General features: G+C 48.9%; 2 protein-coding genes, 2 long non-coding RNA genes and 11 other non-coding genes across 17 annotated transcripts; 12 read left to right on the top strand and 3 right to left on the bottom strand.

Moving 5' to 3' along the window:
• Positions 1-317: 317 nt before the first annotated feature.
• On the bottom strand, positions 318-506 carry LOC122914676. Its single transcript, XR_006385813.1, has one exon. It is a non-coding gene; the product is annotated as a U2 spliceosomal RNA (small nuclear RNA).
• Positions 507-2,695: 2,189 nt separating this feature from the next.
• Positions 2,696-2,889, bottom strand: LOC122914661. Its single transcript, XR_006385812.1, has one exon. It is a non-coding gene; the product is annotated as a U2 spliceosomal RNA (small nuclear RNA).
• Positions 2,890-8,354: 5,465 nt separating this feature from the next.
• On the top strand, positions 8,355-11,878 carry LOC122913027. Its single transcript, XR_006385696.1, has 12 exons — positions 8,355-8,392; positions 8,742-8,794; positions 9,050-9,142; positions 9,367-9,417; positions 9,749-9,783; positions 9,906-10,046; positions 10,323-10,369; positions 10,552-10,586; positions 10,796-10,832; positions 11,281-11,324; positions 11,559-11,589; positions 11,766-11,878. It is a non-coding gene; the product is annotated as an uncharacterized LOC122913027 (long non-coding RNA).
• LOC122914852 lies at positions 8,865-8,937 on the top strand. The gene has a single exon (XR_006385918.1). It is a non-coding gene; the product is annotated as a small nucleolar RNA SNORD26 (small nucleolar RNA).
• On the top strand, positions 9,222-9,293 carry LOC122914851. Its single transcript, XR_006385917.1, has one exon. It is a non-coding gene; the product is annotated as a small nucleolar RNA SNORD27 (small nucleolar RNA).
• Positions 9,606-9,680, top strand: LOC122914850. The gene has a single exon (XR_006385916.1). It is a non-coding gene; the product is annotated as a small nucleolar RNA SNORD28 (small nucleolar RNA).
• LOC122914856 lies at positions 10,090-10,216 on the top strand. The gene has a single exon (XR_006385922.1). It is a non-coding gene; the product is annotated as a small nucleolar RNA SNORD22 (small nucleolar RNA).
• Positions 10,413-10,479, top strand: LOC122914849. Its single transcript, XR_006385915.1, has one exon. It is a non-coding gene; the product is annotated as a small nucleolar RNA SNORD29 (small nucleolar RNA).
• Positions 10,650-10,719, top strand: LOC122914853. The gene has a single exon (XR_006385919.1). It is a non-coding gene; the product is annotated as a small nucleolar RNA SNORD30 (small nucleolar RNA).
• Positions 11,009-11,077, top strand: LOC122914854. The gene has a single exon (XR_006385920.1). It is a non-coding gene; the product is annotated as a small nucleolar RNA SNORD31 (small nucleolar RNA).
• On the top strand, positions 11,364-11,488 carry LOC122914855. Its single transcript, XR_006385921.1, has one exon. It is a non-coding gene; the product is annotated as a small nucleolar RNA SNORD22 (small nucleolar RNA).
• Positions 11,879-17,216: 5,338 nt separating the features above from the next.
• Positions 17,217-17,407, top strand: LOC122914659. Its single transcript, XR_006385810.1, has one exon. It is a non-coding gene; the product is annotated as a U2 spliceosomal RNA (small nuclear RNA).
• Positions 17,408-19,716: 2,309 nt separating this feature from the next.
• WDR74 (WD repeat domain 74) lies at positions 19,717-25,426 on the top strand. 3 transcript variants are annotated; one of them, XM_044259493.1, is made up of 11 exons: positions 19,717-19,801; positions 19,884-19,990; positions 20,077-20,198; positions 21,810-21,885; positions 22,036-22,182; positions 22,352-22,453; positions 23,633-23,733; positions 23,821-23,876; positions 24,617-24,762; positions 24,841-24,897; positions 25,206-25,426. In XM_044259493.1, the coding sequence occupies exons 1-11, from the start codon at positions 19,738-19,740 to the stop codon at positions 25,383-25,385; spliced, it is 1,158 nt and encodes a 385-aa protein (XP_044115428.1). In that variant the 5' UTR covers positions 19,717-19,737; the 3' UTR covers positions 25,386-25,426. The 3 variants fall into 3 exon arrangements, with proteins under 3 accessions (XP_044115428.1, XP_044115430.1, XP_044115429.1); XM_044259495.1 differs by lacking the exons at positions 19,717-19,801; positions 19,884-19,990 and adding an exon at positions 21,139-21,243 and having other exon boundaries at positions 20,114-20,198; XM_044259494.1 differs by lacking the exons at positions 19,717-19,801; positions 19,884-19,990; positions 20,077-20,198 and adding an exon at positions 21,016-21,243.
• Positions 21,245-26,110, bottom strand: LOC122913026. Its single transcript, XR_006385695.1, has 3 exons — positions 26,035-26,110; positions 24,988-25,102; positions 21,245-21,690 (listed from the first exon to the last, which is right to left on the bottom strand). It is a non-coding gene; the product is annotated as an uncharacterized LOC122913026 (long non-coding RNA).
• On the top strand, positions 25,500-26,005 carry LOC122913025 (testis-expressed protein 54-like). Its single transcript, XM_044259497.1, has 2 exons — positions 25,500-25,652; positions 25,777-26,005. Exons 1-2 carry the CDS (start codon positions 25,577-25,579, stop codon positions 25,974-25,976), a joined length of 276 nt encoding a protein of 91 aa, XP_044115432.1. The 5' UTR covers positions 25,500-25,576; the 3' UTR covers positions 25,977-26,005.
• Positions 26,111-26,205: the final 95 nt, after the last annotated feature.

The following is a 26,205-nucleotide window of genomic DNA, read 5'->3' as shown; positions in this document are numbered from 1 at the left end:
GAGAAACTCTCATACATGTCCACAAAGCAACATACAAAAGATCTCACGCAGCATTGGTTAAAGCATTCAATATTTGGTCATCTGAAAAAAATGCCTATCACCAGGGGACAAAATAATTTGTAGAAAACTTCTCAATAGAATACTACAAATGACTAAATCTTAAAGAACCAGGGCAGAAAAGACAAAATGTGCATCAATAATAAAGCATGAAAGGAAGAGAGGAAAAGCAGGTTCACCTTAAATTTTTTATTTCAAAAACCAGAAGGCACTGTGGAGTACCTACAGTCTGCATTTTAACTGACTACTATCCCGAAAGGGAGAACCATACCATTCACGGAGGTACTGTGCTATCAGATTGGTCTGTGGAACAGACGGAGCCAGCCTCCCCTCAACCTCCCTGTTCCAAAAATGCACTTCATAAAATACCCTCACATAGAGGATTTACAAAACATTAAATGATAAGAACACATGCTATTCATGAGCTTGGACCAAAAAACCAAAACAACCTACAATTAAGTTTCCCATCAGAACTTGCTTCCCAAATTTTCACTCAGGGCAATAAAAGCAGGCTTAAAGCTGTCCCTGATAAAATTCCACATCGCAACTCTTCCAAAAACCAGTCTAATCCTTCCCTGGGAGATCTTCCCACTGGCAGAATTGAGAAATTCTGTTCTCAAAATGAATTTTTCCCAGAGGTCAATGCCCTTGTCCCAGCTCCCAGCAGAGCACTGCTCTTTTGCCTGCCCCTTCTCCGCTAACGGAGGCAGTGTCTCTTGCTGCCAGGAGGGGGCAGACACTGCTTCCATCCTCAAGAGCTGCCCTTGGCGGGGAAGCAGTCTACAGTTGACTATTTCTCCTAACAACCTCTTCAGGAGCGTACTTCAAAGCACAGCCCAGGCGTTCAGTGAATTCCAGTGTCATGCCTTGTTCTACAAAATAGATGCCTTGTTCTATAAAATAAATTATACAGATGCGATTTCTGCCCTCGGGGACGTGGTTAATGGGTCAAGGAGCACAAGGAAAGGAATGCAGTAGTGACATTAAAACTGAAAAATGGGGCGCCTGGGTGGCTCAGCGGGTTAAGCCTCTGCCTTCAGCTCGGATCATGATCTTGGGATCCTGGGATCGAGCCCCGCATCGGGCTCTCTGCTCAGCAGGGAACCTGCTTCTCCCTCTCTCTCTGCCTGCCTCTCTGCCTACTTGTGATCTCTCTGTCAAATAAATAAATAAAATCCTAAAAAAAAAAAAAAAGATACCCAATAATAAACGATGCCACTTCCCAAAAGCAATGAATCCAAAGTAAAGCCTCGCTTGTTTAAACCCTCCCCCCAAACACCTAACACAAGCCCAGATCCTAAAATAAGTTCTAACAGCCTCCTCCTGAGACACCCCGTGGTTTCCCATGGTATGTGCTCCTCCTCGCTGTAACAAGCAATAAACTCATGTTGCTCCAATACAAATACGTTCCTGGAAGTCTTTGGCTGGAGACTACTTACAGTTTATCAGCACTGGAGATAATGACCACACCTGGTTTAGACCACTGAGCAAGAGAGGGCCCATTGGAGAAGGAACAGATTTGTAGGAAAAGATGATGAATTCAGTTTTGGACAAGCTGAGCAGGTTATGGGCCATCCCAGTGAAGATGTCCGGCAGACCGTTAGATACAAGTGCAGTTCAGGAGATCCTGGGTTGAGATGATGTTGGGGACATGGCAGCATATATATATGGTAAATGAGGCCAAGATTCTGGGTAAGTTGGTCTAGGCAGAGCATAGTGAGTGAGAAAACAAGTGGACTGGGGCAGAACCCTGAAGAACGTGTAGGGAAAGAGAGTGAAAAATGGTCAAGAAGCAAGAGGAGACCCAGGAGACCCAGGAGAGTCTCAGAAAGGATGGAGAGCAACTTCAGGAAGAAAGGCAGGTCAACAGGGTCAAATGCTACTGAGAGGTCAAGAAGCACAAAGTATTGGGGCACCTGGCTGCTTCCATGGTGGGCCATGTGATTCTTGGTCTTGGGGTCCTGAGTTCCAGTCCCATGTTGGGTGTGGAGATTACTTTAAAAGGGGGCAGGGGGTGCCTGGGTGGATCAGTCGGTTAAATATCTGACTTCAGCTCAGGTCATGATTCTAGGCTCCTGGGATCAAGCCCCGCATCGGGTTCCCTGCTCTGCAAGAAATCTACTTCTCCCTCTCCTTCTGACCCTCCCCTCTGCCCATGTTCTGTCTCTCACTTTCTCACTCTCTCAAATAAATAAAATCTTAAAAAAAAAAAAAGATGAAAGTATCTTCTGGGATTAAGTGAGTAAGATCAGTAGTGGCCTCGGTGGAGGGGCCAGTACTGGAGCCAGAGTGCAAGGGGTTAAGGAGAGAATGGGAGGTGAACCATGAGAGACTATGGACTCTGAAAAACAGTCTGAGGGGTTTGAAGTGGCAGGGGGGGGGGTGGGAGGTTGGGGTGCCAGGTGGTGGGTATTAATTATAGAGGGCACGGCTTGCATGGAGCACTGGGTGTGGTGAAAAAATAATGAATACTGTTTTTCTGAAAATAAATAAATTGGAAAAAAAAAAAAAAGGAGAGAATGGGAAGAAAAGACATCCCTGGAATGAGGACTGGGCAGTTTCAGAGATTTCTCTTTGTCCTTCCCACTGTGGTAGCTCTTCTTCCCAGGCCGGACACCTGATGTGAGGTTAATCCAACTCCAAGTACGTCAACCCTGTTAAACACCCAGGGACCAGGGAAATGATGCGTGGAGTACACAAAGCAAGCTCTCATTCCAGCTCCCACTCCAAAAATCAGTGGAATACATTGTTCTCAGATAGAGGACGCATCAGATGTTAAACTGATAAAAACAGATACCACACTTGATCTTAGCCAAAAGGCCGAGAATCGCTAATACCGGTATCAACCCTCCATCATCCCTTCCGTCCCAAACCTTCCTCCCTCGGGTCTACAAACACAGCACTCGAGCCCATCGTTATACTTTTCAACATCCTCATCTCCCTGAAACCAGGCTAATGCTTCCCAAGGTCATGCTTCACCACAATCCAGATAATTCTGGTTTCAAACTTTGATTGTTTCTCCACTGAGGTTGCTGGCGGGTCTCCCAATTCCTAGCAAAGCCATGGTTATTTGCATATCCTCCTCCTCCCTTTAGGGAGGCAGTGCCTCTCGTAGCCACCTGGGGGCAGGGTTGCTCCCTGAGCGAACTCGCCGGACCCCTAAGCAAGGAGCTCATTCCACCTGTAGCGCAATGAATTGGAGCTGGAAAAGTGTCATTCGAAATTTACGGAGATTAACTAAAATATTGAGTCCTTCTTAGTATCTTGCATTCTGCCAGGCAAAAAGAATATAACGATGATTTCCACAGGCATGATCTTGAACCTGAAAGAGTTACAATGGGCGGCAGGGTGGAATCAGGCTTGGGGAGAGAACAGGAGGTTTAAAAAAAAAAAGAAAAGAAAGGAAAGCAAGGGTCTTGACAGCTATATTGATGGCCTGGTCTTTAGCCTAAAGACTATGAAAGAGTACTGAAGGATTATGAGCCGAGAAGTGAGACTTGACCACAAATGTTTTATTTGGAAAGATCTCCCTGCTATAAGGCAGAGAATGGATTGATTAAAAGGGAGGAAACCAGATCCAGGGAGCCAGATAAAATTTGTTGTAAAAACCACAGGAAAGGTGTGCCTGGGTGGCTCAGTTGGTTAAGCATCTGCCTTCAGCTCAGGTCATGATCTCGGGGTCCTGGGATGGAGCCCTGGATCAGGCTCTCTGCTCGGCAGAGATTCTGCTTCTTCGTCTCCCTCTGCTTCTCTCCCTGCATATGCGCTCACTCACTCTCTCTCTCTCTGTTAAATGAATAAATAAAACCTTTTAAAAAGAAAGATTTTACGCAACCTACCAATGAGAGAACAAATAAGATTTAAGACTGGTTCAAAGGAGAATTCTAGGAAAGGAGTATTTTCGAATCCATCAGTCAAGAATGCTGATATGAATTTGTTCATAGGTAGATATAAAACTGGCTAATAAAAAAAATAAAATAAAACTGGCTAATGTCACACAAGGATATCACAGAATTATAAAATAACCAAATCAAGAGCAAATAGGAAGTCGAAAAAAAGGACACACTCCCTAGAAAATCAGATAACCCTGAAGATGTGTTGGCTCATTTTACAACATCAGAAGGACACCGAGCAATCACTTTGGCCTCTCTCCAGTTTTTGGAAAAAGGCAAAAAAATTTTAACAGGGTCAAAAGTAGAAACCAGGTTTGAATCACAGCTCAACCACAGTAGCTCTGTGTCCCTGGGTGAGTAACGATCTAATACTCAGTTTTCTTTTATTTTTTTCTAAAGATTTTATTTATTTGACAGAGAGAGATCACAAGTAGGCACAGAGAGAGAGAAAAAGAGGAGGAAGCAGGCTCCCTGCTGAGCAGAGAGCCCAATGCGGGACTCAATCCCAGAACTCTGAGATCATGACCTGAGCTGAAGGCAGAGGCTTAACCCACTGAGCCACCCAGGTGCCCCAGTTTTCTTACCTGTAAACCAGGGATGAGATTTTTGTTGTCGTTGTTTCCAAGTAGTTTCCACACCCAAAGTGGGGCTTGAACTCACAACCCCCCAACCGCACGCTCTACTGACTGAGCCTCCCAAGCACCCAAAAACTATTTTCCAACTGAGGTAATACTTCACATAAAGCACTTACTATACTACCTTCCCCGGGTGCCATGGGGAGCAGTTAATGGATATTAATATTTTTCTAAGATTTGTTTATTTATTTGAGAGAGAGCACGGGGCGGGGAGGGACAAGGGGAGAGGCAGAGAATCGGAGAACCTCTAGCACACTCCCCACTGAGCAGGGAGCTGGGTGCAGGGCTCCACACCTGACCGTGAGACCATGGCTGGAGCTGAAGAGTCAGAACCTTAACCAACTGAGCCACCCACAAACCCTGGATGTTAATATAATAACATTAACACCCTCCGCTAATTGTTTCATCTCATTGTTCCCATTTCTCATTACTTGACACCCAAGCCTTTTGATCCTGGCCAAGTAAATGTATTTACACACACACACAGTTTCATTTCATGTGACTACTACATTCTTCATTTCCAGAACAATCTCCTTTCTTATCCATAGGAAAAAAAAAATCAGTGTTTATTCCGTGGATAATGAAACTTGTGTTATTTCCACCAAACTTCAGTCTCCCCTTGACATACACAAAATCTCCCCAATTCTGTTTCAAAAATCCTACTCATGGGCGCCGGATAAAATAAAAAATTATTTTTATTTAAAAAAAAAGAAACGGAGAAATTAATAAACAGTTCTGGATTTTTGGATCCTCTTGGTTAGATTTTTCACACAGAGACACTATTTTAAAGATTTTATTTATTTATTTGACAGAGAGAGATCACAAGTATGCAGAAAGGCAGGCAGAGAGAGAGGGGGAAGCAGGCTCCCTGCTGAGCAGAGAGCCCAATGTGGGGCTCGATCCCAGGACCCTGGGATCATGACCTGAGCCAAAGGCAGAGGCTTTAACCCACTGAGCCACCCGGCACCCCCAGAGACACTATTTTAGCAAGGCGACAACCAACTGGGCTAAAAAGCGGCCTAGCTTGCCACTGTCCCCACCAGTTCATATCACTTTAGGGCATTATTTGCAAATCTGCACATATGTCAGTTGGAGATCCCTGACATAAATCCCCTCTTTCCATTCCCATTGCCAGGACACTTGTTAGTACAGAATCCACTTCCCTGTTGCCTAAACTACTCAGACAATCTAATTAATGTCCTGTCTCCATCTTATCTCTCAGTTTCCTATCACCTCCCTGCTCAAAAACTTTCATCTTTTCCCCCTCATCATCTACGGTTCATATAATCTTTGCATTCCAGACCCTCCTCATTTGGCCTTCCCCAGGAAATCTTTTCCAGTTTTATATTCTACGATTCCCCTCCAGCCCATCATTCAAGAATTACACTCATACACTTCCTTTCTGTTCCAGCTCCAAGCCTGTGCTCAATTTTTTTTAAGATTTTATTTATTGATTGATTGATTTGACAGAGACAGCAAGAAAGGGAACACAAGCAGGGGGAGCGGCAGCAGGAGGGAGAGAAGCAGGCTCCCCGCTGAGCAGGGAGCCCGACCTAAGGCTCCATCCCAGGACCCTGGGATCATGACCTGAGCGGAAGGCAGACACCTAATGACTGAGCCATGCAGGTACTCCCTGTGCTTAAAATTTTTTTTTTAAGATTTTATTTATTTATTTGATAGACAGAGATGACAAGTAGGCAGAGAGACAGGCAGAGAGACAGGAGGAAGCAGGCTCTCCACGGAGCAGAGAGCCCGATGCCCGATGCGGGGCTCGATCCCAGGACCCTGGGATCATGACCTGAGCCGAAGGCAGAGGCTTTAACCCACTGAGCCACCCAGGCGCCCCCCTGTGCTTAAATTTTAACTGGAATTCCCACCTACCCCCACCCCTGTAGTCTGTTTAATCTACTCTTCAAGGCCTAGGCACTCCATAAGGCATTTCCCAACTCCCATTTCCACACACAACCCTTCTATATCCTATCTGCCTAGTGTGGACCTTCTGAATTGTTCATAGTTTAACTGTTTCATACACAAAACACACACACAAACACACATATGTAAAATACTTCAGGCTTTTTTTAGTTATTTAAGTAATCTCTATACCGAACGTGGGACTTGAATTCAGGACCCCAAGATCAAGAATCACCGACTCCTTCAACTGAGTCAGTCATTTACCCCCACATCGTCTATGTACTTTGTTATAATTTTTTAACCATGTATTTGAGCAAGCAATTAATATTTGCTGAATAAATAAATTTATTTCAGTCCCTAAATATATTCAAACTGGAATTCTCTAAGTTGCGAATACTTGTTAGGGTACCCGTACCTGGGACACACATAGGGACACTGTTGCCCCTGAGAGTGACAATTGGTTTGGCAGGGGGAGAGACAGAAAAATCTTAGATATTAAAGAGGTTTCTGGTCCTTCAAAGGGCCATGGTACATAAGCAAATATATAGCATACCAGTGGTATTAAAATTTCATGAGTGGGACTGGAGAGGGAAATGTCTTCTTAAGGCTCTTGGGGAAGGGGAGATGGTAACAACAACAATAACAAAAGACTGAGAAACAGAATCCTGGGATCATTCCATTTGTTTCCTGTGCATTTGCCTGCTCCCTGACTACCTTGAGCAGTAACTCTAAGATGAGAGCCGTAAAGCCTAGTGGTCAGATGTGCCGGCATGGAATCAGACAGCCTGGATTTGCAGACTGCTTGGCTCTGATTATCTCTTAAATGGATAACACGCAGCAAGTTACTTAACCTCCCTAGACCTCACGTTCCTCACCTGTAACATTACCTTAATAGCTTCCTGCCCGGGTTGCAGTGTTAGGTGAGGTCACACAGAGGAGCACAGTCAGAGCTTAGTCCATGTTTCTGAAGTATACCGACTACTTACCGCAAATTGCTGTTGAACCAAGCTAGTTGGTCCTAATGGTCTAGAGGTGACTGGAACCACCTTGAGGATCAGGTGAGAGTTGCAAGCCCCTTTGTAAGAACTCCTTGCATCTAGGGTCCCGCATCTATAAAATGGGGCCAGTTATGGGGCTACCTTGGGATTTGGGAGAACTAAAGTAATCAAGTCGTGTAGTGTGCTTAAAACGGTGCTTCCAAGGATAGCGAATATTGGCTCAACTACAAGCCAAGCTTCCAACGACAGCGGACTAGACAGCAGGTCACAGGTGGCAGCTCAGGAAACATCAGACCCTGTCGGAAGGCTCAAACGGAGCACTTACAGCCTGATTCACTTTACCAAAATGGCTCCATACAAAGGACCTCCCCCCAGCCACCCGCTACCCTGCGCCCCAGCGCTACAATGGACGCTGGGCGGCAGGCGCGGGACTGAGATGACACCGGTCGAGGCTTCAGGAGGTTCGGGATCCGTGGAGGCAGAGCCTACACACCGGTTTAGGGTGTGGGGGGGGCAGGGGGTGCTGGCACCAGTGACCGAGGCAGAGCGTCGCCCACCACCGGTGCTAAGCCTCGGCTTCGGCGTCCCGGTCCCACAAAAAGGTAGCGGTACAGACCCCAACCATAACCACAAAGGCGACCGCGCCCTTCCCTAAAGCGCATGCGCGTCTTTTTCCCGCCCCAGCTCCTGCAGGCGCGCACGGCACTCCCGCCTTCCCGGGAATTCTCTACCCACAATTCCCCGGGCTCGCGCGCCCTCTCTCCCCCCCCACACCGCGCGCCCTCTTTCTACGCGCCTGCGTCCGCTATAGTCCCTCCCACAAGTCCCGTGGGCCTCTGCGAGGTGGTATTTAAGTATCTCGCGGTAGGCCTTCGGTCCCATTTTTCCAAGGAGTTCGGTAAGTGTGTTGTATGTTTGCGTTATTTTTTAAATCAAGTGAGCGAAGCACGCTTGAGCGTGTTAGGCTGGGTTTACTGGTTGGCGCGGGAGGGTTAAGATCTTGGCCATGGCCTTGAATTCGCGGAGCCGCCGCCGAGCTTTGTAAAGGACAAAAATGGCGACGCTGGGCCGTGGCGGCGGCCCTCTCTGTGATGAGAACCTTTTCACAGACCTGTACTGAGCTCCGTGAGGATAAGACTCTCTGAGGAGACGGGCCTTGCCCAGCCCAGGCCCAGCACAGTCGCAGCTCCGGAAGACCAAGCGAACGTGAAGTCACGGGTGTTGATTTAATGTCCCTTTGTCTGCAGGGTTCGGGCGCACCTTTGAACGCTGGAGAATGGAGAAGAGCCGACTTGCGTGGGTAGGTGTTCGTGGTCATCCTTTCCCGCTGTTTCTCTACTGTGCAGCTGACGCAGGCCCCCTGGGGGGTGCTACGGGGATGATCCTTAACTTGAACTCTCTCTTTCTGATGGCTCAGTGGAGAAAACATAAAAACTGAGTAGCACCGCCCTGCAGCAGACGTGTGGGGTTTCGGCCCGGAAGTGTTAGGGCACGAACGTGAGACGGACTGCGAGGTGTGGCACTAAAGGGAGGGGTGCTCCTCGGTTTCTTTCAGATGCGGTTCGGCTCTAAAGACCTTAGAGGTTTGAGAGCGAGACAAGGCCTGTCCCCTGATCCCTGCAAACTAGGCCTCACTGTGATGCTCCAGGTGGGTATGAGGCGATTTCTGCAGGTGTGGGTGGGCATGGGGTCTGGTGGGGTTTGCTCTCGTCCAAATTGTTCTGACCACTCAATGATGAACATAAAAAAGACAAGCATATGGCTGAATTTAAAGTGATGTCATCTTCCTGCTGAGAAGTGGGCCGGGAGTACTCCAGGGTCTGTGAGCGACTCTTCTTGGGTACATCATCATGCCTTTCTTTTCTGCTCTAGCATCTCATCACTAGGCCTGAGGAACCCAACGGTCGGCCTGGGTGAATACAGGTAATTATTCAAATGGGGGATTGGAGTGTCCTCTCCGGTTATGCCTACAACCAGGAGAGCAAATGGCCAGTGGAGCCATGTTGCCTTTCTGCTCCTTCCTTGTTCTTCTTGGAATGATTTTGCCATGGAGGGAGAGCAGCCCAACAGTACAGTTCTTGGGAGGTGTGCTCTCCCTCACCCATGTCACTGTCAGATGATTTGAATAGATGTGCTGATCCTCTGTGAGGTGCGACAATTAATAGCATGTTAGAGTTCTGATGGCAGTTTTTGTTAACGAAGAAACTTTGTTCCACTTTGTATTTTTAGGTAATCGTTTGTTCCCCTTTTGCAGGTTGTCCTGAAGGTGATACATTCATCTGTTCTACAGTAAGTAGCTTCCGAGAGTACTGGGATAAATAAGCATATATGTAAGATCAGTATCCAAAGGATGGCTTTTATCATCGTGGCTGTTTTTGTTGTGACCAGATACTTGTTTTTATTTTATGTAGACTCCATTCCCAACGTGAGGCTCGAGCTCAAGAGTCCCATGTTGCACAGACTGAGCCAGCCAGGGGTCCCTTGATCTATTTCCTCTAGATGTTCATTCAAGATTCTGCCCAGCATTGAACTCCTGGCAGGTGTTAAGGATGGTGAGTACTTGTAACCTGAGTGGTTGTGGCTTGGCAGAGAATGTGCCAGTGAGGAGAGCAAGCATCCTGTCTTACCCCTGTCATAGCCCCAGAGCCAGTAATGGTGAACCCACTGGGGCTAACGGGGAGAGAGGATGAGAATTTGTTCCATAAGGAACTGTCTGAGGTACAGCATATGCCTGTCAGTAGCATTTTCTTAGCTTAAATCTGTTGACCATCGCTAGGATGACTTGGCTGTTTTAGATCCTTTACTAATTCTGTAATTTTCTCATTCAGAAGCAGCTTGTTCCTGTGTGTTCCCCCAAAGCCTCCAGAGTTAACAGGTTAGTCGATTAATGTCTGTGGTTCATGCCCCCAGATAGGCAGTTTCTGTGATGAATCAAACTAGCTCACTATGACTTACACAATGAAAATAAGTGAACACCTGAGAAACTGGTGAAGGCAGGAGCAGAGGGATGCTATGTGGAAGGGCTTTTTATACACCTACACTTTTGTCTTTTTCTAGGTGCTGTTACCCATAACCTGCTTGCTTGTTCAAAGGTGAGTTGTTTATATGGTACGTGGAGCATATCAGGTAGAAAAAATAGCCTTTTGAGGGCTTAAATGCATGATGACTTACATGGAATCTCGTTCGGCTGATGACTTGCTGTTGAGACTCGGAAGTCTGATTCTCCTAGGAATGGTAATTTTAAGTGGGAACAATTTTTGTTGGAAGTAAGCATTACTGACTCTGGTCTTAACTGTTTCAGGTCCAGTGCCTTTTGTGGAGCCCAAGAGTGACTTGAGGTAAATGCCTTTGTAACATTGTTTTTCAGCTGCTGTATAAAATTTGCCAGGTGTTTGTGGTGTGTGTGGGTGTTGGGTGGCATTTTTCTTGGGCAGCTGTAAGACCAGACTGGCTTACTGCAGAGTCTAGTCTCTTGTCTGTGGCCATTCTGAACCACCTGCGCAACAAGCTCCCCCTCACCAGTGATGAATTCAATACCGCCCCAGTCTGATCACTGTGACTGAAAGGTATTTTCTGAGCTGTGAGCTTGTCTTAGAATGAAGTGACAGCAGTGGAACGTTTTATCAAGTGACGTTCAAGCCAGTAGGAAGTTCATGGACTACCTGGTGGTTACTGTAAAATATGCATGCTGAAACTCAAAAAGCCTTTACAGATACGCCTTTGCTCTAAGCAGCAGAGACCCCTAGGGATGATTAAGAGGCTTAGTTCTCAATTATTCTTTTGCAGGAACCCTGAGCCATTTTTCTGCTGGACTCCAGTCGAAGTCAGAGGTGAGTAAATCTAGGTGCGGGGTGGCCCAAACTAGAACTTCCCGGTGAAGAAACAGTCACATGTCCTACCTCCTGTCCTAGTCCCAGAGCCTGTAAAGGTGAACCCACTGGGGCTGGCTGGGGGAAAAGAGGAAACTTGTTCCAGAAGGAACTGTCTGAGGGATCACAAGGGGTTTCTAAATATGGGAAAGAGTGATAAATCTCTTGTTGAAGTTGAATGTATTTGTTTTCCAGGTCTGAAGAAAGAACAAGGCCTGTATCCTAGGTTAGTGTCTATTTAAATACTGGTGTTTAGAATTTAATAGAGAAAGATAAGCAGAAAAGGTATGCCTGGAGGAAGGTTTTTTTAAGGCGAACTAGTTTAAAGGGTAGGGTGAACATATTACATTATTACCTAGAAAGAAAATTTCACTTTTTTTTTTCTTCCTTCCCCCTCTATAGGAATCCAGTTCTTCAGGGATATCAAAAGGAAGTTTTCAGGTCATTTTTTGTACAACCTAGTAGAAGTGAGCATACAGTTGTTTAAACCTCTCTAAATAAAAGTTTAAACTTTATTGTTGTTCATGTGTTTTGAGTGTCTGGCGGAGCAGAAGGAAGTAATCTTGGGGAATTTGCCCTTGTCAGCATTGTTTAGTGTGGCAGGTTGCCTACTGTGGTCTAGCTTGGGGGGGAAGCATTGTTCAGGGAACCTCAGTAGATCTAAGGTTCCCCACCACCAACTGCTGTGCTGTACTGTGTGAAATGGGTTTGGGTGATGACTTTAGCAGGCTTACCTGAAGGCACTAGGAGCCCGTGGGGCATGACCATCAAGGATCCCTTAGACTAAAAAAAATGTCAGATTTTGGTGTTCTGCTGCACTTTTCTGCACACAAAACTTCAACATGGTTTCTGTGGCATCTTTTCCTGTAGTGAAACTCTGGATCGCTACATGCCCTTCTTCTGGAATTCTCTGGGTTACTTTATGGAGGTGACTCAGAGGCCCCCGGATAGTTAATTTAAGCATCCAGTTTGATGTCTCAGGGTCATGAGATCAAGCCCTGTGTTGGGCTTCACACTGGGCATGGAACCTACTTAAAATTTTGTCAACTGGGGATACCTGGGTGGCTCAGTTATATATCTGCTTTCAGTTCAGGTCATGATCCCAGGGTCCTGGCTGGGATCAAGCTCCCAATCAGGCTCCCTGCTCAGCGGGAAGCCTGCTTATCCCTCTCCCACTCTCCCTGCTTGTGTTCCCTCTCTGGCTGTGTCTCTGACAAAGAAATATATATTTTTTAATAATACAGTACTTTGTTGTGTGTGTGTGTGTGTGTCTTTTTTTTTGACAAATCACAAGAAGGCAGAGAGGGGGAAGCAGGCACAGAGCCTGATGCTGGCCTGGATCCTAGGACCTTGGGATCATGACCTGAGCGGTAGGCAGAGGCTTTTAACCCACTGAGCCACCCAGGTGCCCCAAAGAAATAAAATCTTTAAAAAATTTTCTGTCAACTGCTAAAAGTCTTACCTTGCTTGACCAATCATTGTCTATTTATGCTGTTGGCGTAAATACACCTTGAGTGGAATAATCCTACCTGGTCGTCGTCCCCCCCCCCCCGCCGCTTTTTAAGGTTTCAGAGAGCACAGCTGCTTACTTTGGGGGTGGGTGAAGGAGGGGAAGAAGCAGAATCCCTGCTGAGCAGGAAGCTGGAATCCAGGACCCAGCCTGAGGCTGATGCTTAATTGACAACCACCCCGCCACCCTTCCTTGCGTTTGTTCTTTCAGTGGGAAATCCCTTTTGTTCATTCAGGATATCTGGTGGGGTACTCTGTGAACACGTACATGAATGTGATTTGCACTGAATATCCACTTTCTGTGTACGCGTGCCATTGTATCTGGGCATTTAGAAAGTGGGAGTTAAGATATGTGAATGGGCACTTGAGAATTTATAATCTCACTCAGTTGGGTTCCCTGTCCCCACATGTACCTGATAATTTCAAATCTTCACTTTTTTTTTTTTCTTTTAAGATACTTCAGTGTGCCAGGGGTGGGGGAGAATCTCCGCAGACTCTCCACTGGGTGCTGGGTCGCAGGACTCCCAAGGCCTGAGCCACCCCAGGGTCCCCAAGTCTTGCTTTTTAATTGTCCTTGGGCAAGCTGGCCTTGGGGATGAAGAACAGTAAAGAAAATTGTCAAAGCAGAAGCTCTGGGTGTGGGGGGGGCGTGGTTATGTGTTGTTCAGAGCAGTTGCATAGTTGCCTGCACCCGGAGCCTCAAGTCCGCACACTTACGCAACCTCCATCCCCATCCCACTGGCAGTTATGGTTGACAGAAATAGTTTCATATTGAACATCTCACTCAGAATGAAAGAATGGATACCAAATGATGAAAAAAGGGATTCCCATCCATAGGTAAATTTTATTTTTTTTTTAAATATTTTATTTATTTATTTGAGAGAGATCACAAGCAGGCAGAGAGAGAGAGGAAGAAGCAGGCTCCCTGCTGAGCAGAGAGCCTGATGCGGGCTCGAGGACTCGGAGTTCATGACCTGAGCCGAAGGCAGCGGCTTAACCCGCTGAGCCACCCAGGTGCCCCCGTAGTAAATTTTAAAGTGTGCATACTGTGTCAGAACTCTAGGGCAGCCTAGGGGCTCCTGGGAGTCCGTTGAGTGTCCGGCTCTTGATTTTGGCTCAGGTCCTGGTCTTGGGATCTTGGGATTGGCCCTGCCAGGCTATGGATTCTGCTTGGCACGGAGTCTGCTTGAGAACCTCACCTTCTGTTATCAACTCCCCCAGCTTCACAGCTTTTTTTTTTTTTCTTTAAAGAAGTTTTTAAAAGACTAAGGCAGCGTGCCTGAGTGGCTCAGTGGGTTAAGCCTCTGCTCAGGTCATGATCTCCAGATCCTGGGATCAAGCTCCGCATTGGGCTCTCTGCTCAGCAGGGATCCTGCTTCGCCACCCCCTGGCTCCTTCTGCTTGCCTCTCTGCCTACTTGTGATCTCTCTGTCAAATAATAAATGAAATCTTAAAAAAAAAAAAGGGGGGGGATGTAAAATGGGAGAGGGAAATGTCATAAGCCTTCGATTATTATGTGACAATTTTTACACTATTGGTTTCATGAAAATAAAACATCAACTATGTTTACAATGTATGCACATGAAAAGAATGTTCTTCCCTTGGCCTCACTTTGCCTGTTGTCAAAGCCTGTCATGAAAGCATTCTCTGTGAACTCCCCCACTTCCCTCCACCTCTGTCATCAGAGCCACACCTGCCCAAGTCCCCTCCTCCTGCCTGGTGGATCTCAGGATTCTTCCCCCGCTTTATCCCAGTATACTATGAATGTCATGAAGGCAAGGGCCACATCTGATTTTATCATTGTAGAGTGTCTGCTCAATAAGCATAAACAAATGGACAAAAAGCCTCCCAAGAGAAAATGTAATTCTGATTCTTTTTTTTTTTTTCTTTAAAGATTTTATTTATTTATTTGACAGAGATCACAAGTAGGCAGAGAGGCAGGCAGAGGGAGAGAGAGGAGGAAGCAGGCTCCCTGCTGAGCAGAGAGCCCAATGCAGGACTTGATCCCAGGACCCCAAGATCATGACCTGAGCTGAAGGCAGCGGCTTAACCCACTGAGCCACCCAGGCGCCCCTGTAATTCTGATTCTCTTTTTTTTTTTTTTTTTTTAAAGATTTTATTTATTTATTTGACAGAGAGAGATCACAAGTAGGCAGAGAGGCAGGCAGAGAGAGAGAGAGGAGGAAGCAGGCTCCCTGCTGAGCAGAGAGCCCGATGCGGGACTCGATCCCGGGACCCCGAGATCATGACCTGAGCTGAAGGCAGCGGCTTAACCCACTGAGCCACTCAGGCGCCCTGTAATTCTGATTCTTAAAAGCACCGGTGCTATCAGTGTCCTGTACTTAGGAAGGGCTAGTACAGCAGACAGGGTGAAGGAAACACTCCCCACTTGCCTTCACTCCCCACTTGGCTACAGAAGAGGAAAAGGGCTGTTGTGTTGCAGACTTGCCTGGGGAACTGCTCCCCACCCCACAAAGCCCACCCCCAAAATCTGCGCTCTGGGCCCCCTGTTTGTAACTTAGGCAGAAGGTGAAGGCTACTCGGGGCTGTGGCCTGCCCCAGGTTGGGTCCTGCAGAATTTGAAGAAGGTTGAGATTGAAATAAACAATTTGGGGGTGCCTGGGTGGCTCAGTGGATTAAACCTCTGCCTTCAGCTGGGGGTCCTGGGATGGAGCCTGGCATCCAGCTCTCTGCTCCAAGCAGAGCCTGCTTTCCTCTCTCTGGCAGCCTCTCTGCCTACTTGTGATCTCTCCCTCAAATAAATTTAAAAAAAATTTTAAAAAGAAACAATTTTGCTTTTGCCCCTGTATTTCTACTGCTGTTGTAACAATTATCACAGACTTTTTAAACAACTTATGTTACAGTCGTGGAAGTCAGATGTCCAAAACGTCCGAAACGGATCCAACAGGGCGAATATCAAGCTGTGTTGGCAGGGCTGCATTCCATTCTGGAGGCTCAAGAAGAATCTGTTTCCTTACCTTTTCCAGCTTCTGGAAGGCCGCCCACATCCGTCTGATGACCTCCTTCCATCTTCAAAGCCAGCAATGCCTCATCCATGTTTCCATGCGGCCTCACTCTGACGCTGCCTCCTCCTATCCCTGATAAGGACCTTTGTGATCACAGGCACCCACCAGATAATCCAGCATAACCTCTCCTTCCCCAAACCCTAAGTTAACCATATCTGCAAAGTACTCTTTGCCATGCAAAGTAATACATTGTGAGGTCCTGAAAAGCAGGACCTGGGCCTCTGGGTTGGGGGTACTGTTCTACTGGCCGTGTCCTCTTAATGCAGCCCCTCCTTGGAGGCTCTGAGTTCACTTATGGGGACCCGTGAAACTGCCTCTGTTTATTAACATCGGGGACACACTGCTGAGAACCCCGTTCTCTAAAATCATCCATCACAGACATTTTGCTAATTAAAAGCCGATATATCAGAGAGAACCTAAGTCCCCACCCAGTCCCTTCGACCCAGAGATTCGGTCTCTATTTCCAGGCGGGGTGTAGAGTTTGTTAAGGAGGTTTCGGACAGATCGTCCCACATTTATATTAATATAGTTTCTAAGGAAACGGGACCCGAGGTCCCTTCTCAGCCCTGGCCTGATCTCAATCGCTTTCATACAGCCGACTGCTTTGAACCTACAAAAGAACTGCTTCATTTACGTTTTATCCACGTTGGCCGCACCCTCTTTCTCCCGTACGAAAGGCCTTTCTCGGGGCCCCTTTTCCCCTCTGCGAAGGGCCCACAGTGGGTGACGGATGGTGCAGACCGCAAAGTGGAAGTGTGTTGGGGGTGGAAGTTGCAATCGCTTGGACTGTGAGTCCCCGTTCAACGCGCCCCATGTTGTCAAGTCACGAACTAGCGTGAAGAACCAATTCGGTTCTTCGAGCTCCAAAGCCTGTGCCTGGGAGCCACAGCCTCAAAAAATAAAGGCGCGGGAGAGGAGCGCTAGCAGCCGCCAAACCGTCTTCGACCCACTAAGAGCGACCTTCTTCGCACATCCGCGAGTAACCTGCTCCGACACAGACGTGGTAGTCGCTGGGGGAAAAAGGCCACGCCCACGTTGCCACCCGACTTGTATGTGGACCAATCCCAAAAAAGTAAAAACAGTATGGGGGCGGGCTTATGTAAAACGTACCGAGAGCTAACCGGGAGGCAAAGCAGTAAAGAACGAAATTTTGGCCTTTTTTAAAAAAATGTAGCTGTTATTATAAAGTAAGTAATGGATAATTGAATTTTAGAAGTACTGCACATTTAAAAGTGGTCTAATATTTATGCCATCATAGTTACCATAACCGTAAAAGCTATACTAAAGGTAAGGCTTGCGGGGAGCGAGGTCGCTCAGTATCGCTTCTCGGCCTTTTGGCTAAGATCAAGTGTAGTATCTGTTCTTATCAGTTTAATATCTGATACGTCCTCTATCCGAGGACAATATATTAAATGGATTTTTGGAGCTAGGAGATGGAATAGGGGCTTGCTCCGTCCACTCCACGCATCGACCTGGTATTGCAGTACTTCCAGGAACGGTGCACCCCCTCTCGGGGGGAACTACTTCTAGTCCAAAAAAAAGATCTGAAAGCTTGAGGTTATAATAGGAGCTTTTTTCTAAAAAAAAGCATGTTTGTTTGCCATAGAGGGAAAGAGAGTGGGCACAGGAATTAACACAGGGAGAAGCAGAGTCCCTGCCAAGCAACGAGCCAGAGGTGGGACTCAATCCCAGGACCCTGGGATCATGACCTGACCCGCAGGCTGCCGCTTAGCCAACTGAGCCACCTAGACGTTCCTGTAATAAAAATTTATCTTCAACGATTTTATTTGCTTTTTTTGGTAGAAAGAGATCACAAGTAGAAAAGCAGGCAACTCCCTTCTGAGCAGAGAGCCTGGGATCATAACCTGAGCCGAAGGCAGCGGCTTAACCCACTGAGCCACCCAGGCACCCCTATAATAGAGATTTTTTAAAAAATACATTTAACTTACTTGTTTGACAGACACAGATCATAAGTAGGTGGAGAGGTGAGGAGAAGCAGACTCCCAGCTGAGCAAAGAGCCCCATGCGGGGCTTTATCTCAGGACCCTGACATGACCCGTGGCAGAGGCTCAACCCACTGAGCGACCCAGGCGCCCCTGGAATGATTTCTATTGCACTTTACCCACGGGCATTACTCTTCTTTTAAAATAAGTGTACTTCTTGTGATTCACAAATTGATGGCGTTGTGGGGAGTGCTTCGTTCGTTTTCCCCTTAGGTTTCCATTTTATCCTATAAACAAATCATTGGGTCTCCCCGACTAGTCTAAGCCGACAACGAGAGAAACTGCACAACAGAGGATATGTCACAAAATAAAGGATTTAAGTGTGGGATTTTTGTTTTAAGATTTTATTTATTTGAAAAAAAAAGATTTTATTTGACAGGGAGACACAGCGAGAGAAGGAACACATGCAGGGGGAGTGGGAAAGAGAGAAGCAGGCTTTCCACTGAGCAGGGAGCCTGATGCGGGGCTCGATCCCAAGACTCTAGGATCATGACCTGAGAGCCAAAGACAGCCGCTTAACGACTGAGCCACCCAGATGTCCCTAAATGAGCCACCCAGATATCCCTAAATGTAGGATTTTAAAGACAAAAGGGAATTTAGGTTTAATTTAATGTGATAGTCTGCAAGGGCAGGGGGACGCGAGGAGGTCAGTCTCAGGCGCGGACCGTAAAGTAGACCCAGGGCGCTTGTTTCCTCGGTAATACAACGTTAAGATAAATGTGGAATGTGATGCTCAGAACTCTCACCAGCAGCTCTGCAGCTGAGCTGCAAACCAAGGCTGCTTCTCCGTGTAGGCAAGAGTGGGATCTTCTTATTCTTACTGATATAATCTCAAACAGTTTCTGGTTCTCTAATTTCAGAGAACAAAAATCTCTCTGTAGGGGGCGCCTGGGTGGCTCAGTGGGTTAAGCCGCTGCCTTCGGCTCAGGTCATGATCTCGGGGTCCTGGGATCGAGTCCCGCATCGGGCTCTCTGCTCCGCAGGGAGCCTGCTTCCTCATCTCTCTCTCTCTCTCTGCCTGCCTCTCTGCCTACTTGTGATCTCTCTCTCTGTCAAATAAATAAATAAAATCTTTAAAAAAAAAAAATCTCTCTGTAGGGAAACAGCAGTCACTCAACAAAAGGGCTGTTATGACACTGTATAGTAGCCGTTTGTCCCTGGGAGGAATAGTTTTAATTTTGCAGACTTTTACTCTCAGCTGGAGCTGATTTTTACCATCCCCAAACCTCAATAGGAGGAAAGAAAAACGACCGCCCCCACCTCCACATTCCGGATTTGTTTTAAGATCGTCGGGTTCAATTTCCCCATCTTTCTTCCTTTTGTGTCTTTTATACTCGGGGTTGAAGCCATGAATCTCATTAGTGATTTGAATTGCTTCTGAAGTGCGCTCTTCCTTCTTCTCTTGTACGGAAAACCAGATGTGCATGATGCTAAGGAGGGGGGAGACGCACTGGGCCTGGCTCCGCCAGGCGACGCAGCCCGGTCAGGATGCCTTCCACTCCGAGAGCAAAACTGTCAAGTTAGTCTTCAGATCACAAGTATCTCCAGATTTCGTCTTCGTAAAGAGAAACCAGCTGTCGCAGTTAGGGGATCTTTACTCTTCCAGGTTCTTGCTTTGTTTTGTTTTTGTTTTGAGTCATCTCTACACGAAACCCGGAGTCTCAAACTCACGACAGCGACATCAAAAGCTGCAAACTCCACTTAACGAAGCAGCTACGTCCTCTTCTTCCGGTTCCTTAAACTCCCGGAGAGGGCTTCCTCCCCAGACGACTCGGCGCGCGCGGATGACGTAATAACTGCGCCGGAAGTCCGAGCCGTGGGCCGCTGGGCTCCGTTATGGCGGCTGCAGGGGCACGCTGGAATCATGTGTGGGTGGGCACGGAGACCGGGATCCTGAAAGGTGGGTGGCTGGGCCCGGCGTCGGGAAGTGGGAGGTATTTCCCGCTCGCGACCGTGGCGCGACTGACACCCGCCTCCCGCAGGGGTGAACCTTCAGCGCAAACAGGCGGCGAACTTCACGGCGGCGGGACAGCCGCGGCGCGAGGAGGCGGTGAGCGCCCTGTGCTGGGGCGCGGGAGGCGAGACTCAGGTGAGCAGCCGCCGTTCGGCCCCGAGCTGGGGAGCCAAATGAGGCAGCCTCGCTTTGATCGCCATCCTGCTCTCCTTTGCTCGCAGATCCTGGTGGGTTGCGCCGACAGAACGGTGAGGTACTTCAGCACCGAGGAAGGCCGATTCCAGGGCCACAAGCCCTGCCCTGGCGGAGAGGGCACGTTCCGAGGCCTCGCCCAGGTGGACGGGTAAGACTGAACCCCTCGATGAACGCTCAGGTCGCAGGGAAAGCATGGAGGCTCCCGCAGGAAAGCCGAGTAATGACGGTCAACCCATGGTGACACGGGCCGGGGCTGGATGACAGGGACCTGCGTCCTGCCTATAACAAGCATTTATTGAACACCTGCTGAGTAACAGTCGTTGGGCGAAATGCAAGGGCTGCAGGTAAACCAGACACATGAAGTACCAACCTTCGTGGAGTTTGCATCCGCAAGGGTTTTGGATCCTGGCTCCCTAACCTTATGGATGACCCTGAGCAAGTCATTTAATAGTTTAGAGTATGTTTGAAAACAGACACGAACCACCACCAACAATATGGTGAAGTTCCCAAGGTAAAGGACAGGCAGGTGCTAGTGATTAGGTAACTGGCCTAGTTTTTTGTTTTTGTTTTTGTTTTTTTTTTAAAGATTTTATTTATTTGACAGAGACACAGTGAGACGGGGAACACAGAGAGAGTGGGAGAGGGAGAAGCAGGCTTTCCCCAGAGCAGAGAGCCTAACGCAGGGCTCTATCCCAGGATCCTGGAATCACGACCCAACTGAAGGCAGATGCCCAAGGAGTGAGCCACCCAGGTGCCCCCTGGCCTAGCTTTCTTTCAAAGATGGAGAAGGCTGTGAATAGACTGTGTAGGCTTAGTGGTGGTTTGACAAGTGAGATCCACAAGTTCTGCAGGTGAGACATTTGCACAGGGCCATGAAGGATGGGCAGAATTTTGACAGGAGGAGAAAGGGGTAAGAGGATACTGCTTGGGTATGATGGTGTCAGGCTACACCACATTTTGGGAAAGATAAACAGCATTTGGAAGTTAAAGCTGAGGATGCATTTTAATACAAATGGGCAAGGTAGGTAGAGATGATATGGAAAAGGCTTTCAGAGTCAGGCTGAGAGATTTGCACTTGTGATTTGCAGGTGGTTTTGAGCAAGGAGGGGTATGGAGAATGGATTGGAAAGAGCAGTTGGGAGGCTGTCGCCACAACCCGGGCAAATGACACAGCCTGCAGCAAGGTGGAGAAGGTGGGCAGATGAGAGAAAGAACATAGGCTCCGGCTCTCCAGAGCCTGGGAGGAACTTGCTTGGGCTTCATGGGAGGGGTGTGTACTTTGAGGGAGAGATAAACATTTAGTGTCTGGAACCCTGAACTGGGAACTGGAGAGAAGAAGCTGGTGGTCGACTTCGGCCAGACCCTAAATTTAGACCAGTCCGACTTCAGTCTTTTCAGGACTACTGATCCTAACTCCCGGTGACCCACTGAAGATTGAGAAAGACCAGCAGAGCCGGGTGCCTCCAGGTGTAGCTGCAGAATAGCAGAGGTCCTCTACTTTGGAGTGTCACAGACTTTATTTCCAGCTCCAGTTCTGACATTTAGTTGTGTGGGCAAATCTTTTCATTTCTCGGAGCTACAGTCTCCTCACTTCCAAAACTGGTAACCCCTCCCTTCGTCGAGGATATTAAATGACAGACCTAAAAGGAGAAAATCTCGTTAATGTGAATCTGGGGGAGGGTCAGTCGACTGGGGCCCAGAGAAGACCTGTACACCTTTTTTTTTTAAACCTAACTCTATATACTCTCTCTGCCTGCAGCACCCTTGTCACATGTGTGGAGTCTGGGATTGTCCGAGTCTGGCGTGACAATGACAAAGAGGCATCCTCTGACCCAGTAAGTAAGCCTCTGACCTTGCCTTGCTGGTGATGGTTGGGGAAGATGGGGTCCAGGAATCACTTGTTGTAGGTACCAAGTGAGGGCTTTGGGGGAAGATTATCATCTCTGGAACTGCTTGTCATCTCCCCTCTCGTCTGTTCTTTTCAGCTCCTGGAACTGAGTGTGGGTCCTGGAGTGTGTAGGATGCGCCAAGACCCGGCACACCCCCATCTGATTGCCACGGGTGGGAAAGAGAATGCTTTGAAGGTGTGGGACCTACAGGGGTCTGAGGAGCCTGTGTTCAGGGCCAAGAACGTAAGTGATGGGGGCGGGAGGGGCTGGGGCTGAGGTCCAGGGAGGCTGAGGCCACTGACTGAGTCAGAGACGACCAGATGGGCTTTAGGGGATGATGCAGAAGAGCTGAAGGATAGGGCCTCATATGAGCCTCCCACAACCTGTCGCCCATCTGCCCACCCCCGACCAGGTACGGAACGACTGGCTTGACCTGCGGGTTCCCATCTGGGATCAGGACATACAGTTTCTGCCTGAGTCTCAGAAGCTTGTCACCTGCACAGGGTACCACCAGGTGAGGCACCATCTCACCCCTGGCCCATCCTGGGCTCCAGCAGCCTCTTGGAGAAACAGCCTCCCTGTCCAGGCTCAGTCCTCAGCCCTCATCATTTGGCACAGCTTCCGTTCTCACCAGGCTCTGTCCCTGAGCTCTCAGAGGCAGCATTTCCTCCATCCATCCCAGTCCTATGGCTGAGCCAGTGACCTTCTAGTGCTTCCTAGGATGTGTGTTCTGGACTGTGGGCCTTCCTTCGCTTCCCAGCTGGAAGGGAGGACAGAAGAGAGTGCCCCTTTCACTGTAGGGACACAGGATACAGGTGTGATGGGAGGACACTGGGCATCAAGAGAACTGGATTCTGGTCTTGATGCAGGTTCTGGTTTGCTTTGAGACCCAGGCCTGACGCTTTCCTCTCCAGCCTCCAGCTCCTCGGCTTTATAGGAGGGAGGAAGGGAGTGAGGGTCTAACTGGGGATCTTTACAGCCTCATTTGAGGTCCTAAGACCCAGGCAGGACTGGGTCACTGTATTTGCCTCATTTCCTTTACTCCTGCATAAGGAAATCTGATCTTGGTGATATGGCTCCGTTCAAAACACACCCTGAGGGACGCCTGGGTGGCTCGGTTGGTTGGACGACTGCCTTCGGCTCAGGTCATGATCCCGGAGTCCCGGGATCGAGTCCCGCATCGGGCTCCCAGCTCCATGGGGAGTCTGCTTCTCCCTCTGACCTTCACCTCGCTCATGCTCTTTCTCACTGTCTCTCTCTCTCAAATAAATAAATAAAATCTTTAAAAAAAAATAAAAAAACAAAACAAAAAAAAACACACCCTGAGGGCTTCCTCTCTCCTCTGTTGTTTAGGCTAAATTTCTCTGAAATTCAGTACTCTGACAGTGGGACTGGCTTACTTTGTCGTCCCAAGATGGGAGTCTAGAGGGATGGAATGCTCACACGTGTGGCCCATGGGAATGCTGCCCCCTCCCAGCCTGGGGGACCTCTTCCCTCAGTCCTGTCCGTCCATGCTCCTGAGCAGGTCTCCTCTGGCCACTCCCTACTGACATTCAGAGAAGGGGAGGTACATTTCAAATGAGAAAGTTTCTCTAAGAGTAGGTCATAAACAAGAATGCGGTGGGTGAAGGAGGGGGTAACGATGTGGAGAAGCTGGAGGGCAGTGCTTTTGTGATGCCCCTGTGTTTTCCAGGTCCGTGTCTATGATCCAGCCTCCCCCCAGCGCCGGCCAGTCCTAGAGGCCACCTATGGAGAGTACCCACTTACGGCTATGACCCTCACTCCTGGGGCCAAGTAAGTATTGAGAGGACAAGAGGGGGTGCTCAGAGAGGACTCCAGGAGGTTCCTGCTGACCCCACCTGCCTCTGGTCTCCTCCTCAGTTCAGTGATCGTAGGGAACACTCACGGGCAGCTGGCAGAAATCGACCTTCGGCAAGGTAAGTGGACCAGGGAGCCTTGTGGCAGGTCAAGGGGTGGGAGGAAAGGCAGGATTCTGACTCGGGGTGCAGTAGAGTGGTTGAGCCCTCATTCAGGTGCCTGTTGCCTGGGTTCAAATCCTGATTTCACCAGAAGCTATAGGATCTTGGACAAGTTACTTCAACTCCTTGTGACTTCTAGGTCCTTCACACGTAAAATGGAGATCTCAGTAATAACTCCTGTCCCAGCACTATGTTGAGGAATAAATATTGAAACATAAAGTGATTGAGACAGTTGGGGCACCTGGGTGGGCTCGCTTGGTTAAGCATTCAACTCTTGATTTTGGCTCAGGTCATGATCTCAGGGTTGTGAGTTGGAGCCTCAGGCCCTACTGGACGTGGAGCCTAAGATTCTCTCTCTGTCTCTCTGCCCCACCTGCACATGAGCACTCACTCTCTCTCTCTCAAAAAAACAAAAAAACCCACCACATTTAATGGGGGGGGCACGTGGGTGGCTCAGTGGGTTAAGTGTCTGCCTTCAGCTCAGGTCATGATCTCAGGGTCCTGGGATCAAGCCCCGTATTGGGCTCTGCTCAGCGGGGAGCCTGCTTCCCCCTCTCTCTCTGCCTGCCTCTCTGCCTATTTGTGATCTCTCTCTCTCTCTGTCAAATAAATAAAAACTTTAAAAACAAAACAAAAAAAAAAAAACCATTTAATGGTTGTTGGCTGGCCTTGTGCTGATGTGCCCCTTCCTTCCCCAGGGCGCTTACTGGGCTGTCTGAAGGGGTTGGCGGGCAGTGTCCGAGGATTACAGTGCCACCCTTCAAAGCCCCTGCTAGCCTCCTGTGGCTTGGACAGAGTCTTGAGGGTACACAGGATCCGGAATCCACGGGGCCTAGAGCATAAGGTGAGATCTGGCTGCCTCGTGTCCCCATCCATATTTCTGTTTCAGTGTGCTTGGCTCAAGACCCCTGATCTTTTGCAGGTTTATCTGAAGTCTCAACTGAACTGCCTTCTCCTGTCAGGAAGGGATAACTGGGAGGTAAGCATTTGGGTCTAGGAATGTGGGAGCAAGGGCACAGATGTGAGCATTTCCCTGGGGAGAGAAAAAAGCAGCAGCTGGAACACAGACCTGGAATTGTGCTTGTCTGCCAAGTTACTTAAGTTCTCCGAGGAGTGTTAATAGTTAACAGTCCTGACGGGATTACTGCCGAGGGTTGACACAGTAGCGTCGATGGGCATAGTGGCTGGGAACAGGAAATAAAAGTGATTATTTCCCAGCTAGATCCTCCTTCCCTGTCCATTTGTTACTGTGCCCCTCATTCCTCTAAGTTTTCTCCCACTCACCAGGATGAGCCCCAAGAGCCCCAGGAGCCCAAAAAGGCACCCCTGGAAGACACAGAGACAGATGAACTTTGGGCCTCCTTGGAGGCAGCTGCCAAGCGGAAGCTCCCTGATTTGGAGCGGACCCAAGGGGCTCTCCAACCCAGACGGAGAAAAAAACAGCGGCCTGGGTCCACCAGCCCCTGAAGAGCCTGCCCTCATTTTGTAAATAAACAGCTCAACACCCACCGGGACCCTGAGCCTTTTGTGATGGGAGAAAGGAAAGAGGGGTGACTGCTCCCATCGCTGGTGCAGTGGGATATCTGACGTCACAAAAGCCAGGCACAGAGGCTGGCGGGCTGGCGTGGGTGGCACGGAGTTCCGGGCCGCTCGGGGCTATGGGCTGCTGCCAAGACAAGGACTTTCAGACCTCCGATGAGCCGGCCAAGGAGACCGAGTCGGAGGAAGGCGAAGGTGGGACCCAAGACACACCAACGGGGCCCAGGGAATGGGAGAAGGGGTTGCCCCGATGGGGACCGTCCAGGAGGTTGGACGGTGGAGGGTAGAGCAGAGCTCAGTGGCCTCGTCATCCCCGCAGGCTTCGAAGGGATCGGTGAGGACCCGCAGGACCGCGGGAATCGGAAGTCGAATGAAAGCCTTTTGATCACCGTGCTGTGGCGGCGGCTATCCCTGTTCAGCCGTCGGGGGTCAGTCAAGAGGCAGTCAGCCCAGAATCCTAAGCTGGGGTTACAGAAGAGCAACCGGGAGGGGATCCTGGAGGAGCCGGAGAAGGGGTGACCCCAGCCCTGCTCTCAGTCTGCCCCAGCCTCCAGAGAATAAAGTTTCTAACGTGTACCTGCCCGAGTGCAAGTGCCTCCGCTGCCGGTTCCGGGCCCACAGGGCACCTTCTCCGCTGGGGCTGCGGGCTCTTTAAGGCTCCTCCCCTGGGGCTGGCCTTGCCTCCCGGGCCCCGGCTCTGGTTCCTCGGGGGCGGGGTCACGGGCAGCCTAGCCAATGGGAGGGCGGA

This window comes from Neovison vison, chromosome 7 (genome assembly GCF_020171115.1).
Source record: "Neovison vison isolate M4711 chromosome 7, ASM_NN_V1, whole genome shotgun sequence".
Taxonomy (NCBI): domain Eukaryota; kingdom Metazoa; phylum Chordata; class Mammalia; order Carnivora; family Mustelidae; genus Neogale; species Neogale vison.
This window is presented reverse-complemented; position numbering and strand designations above follow the sequence as displayed.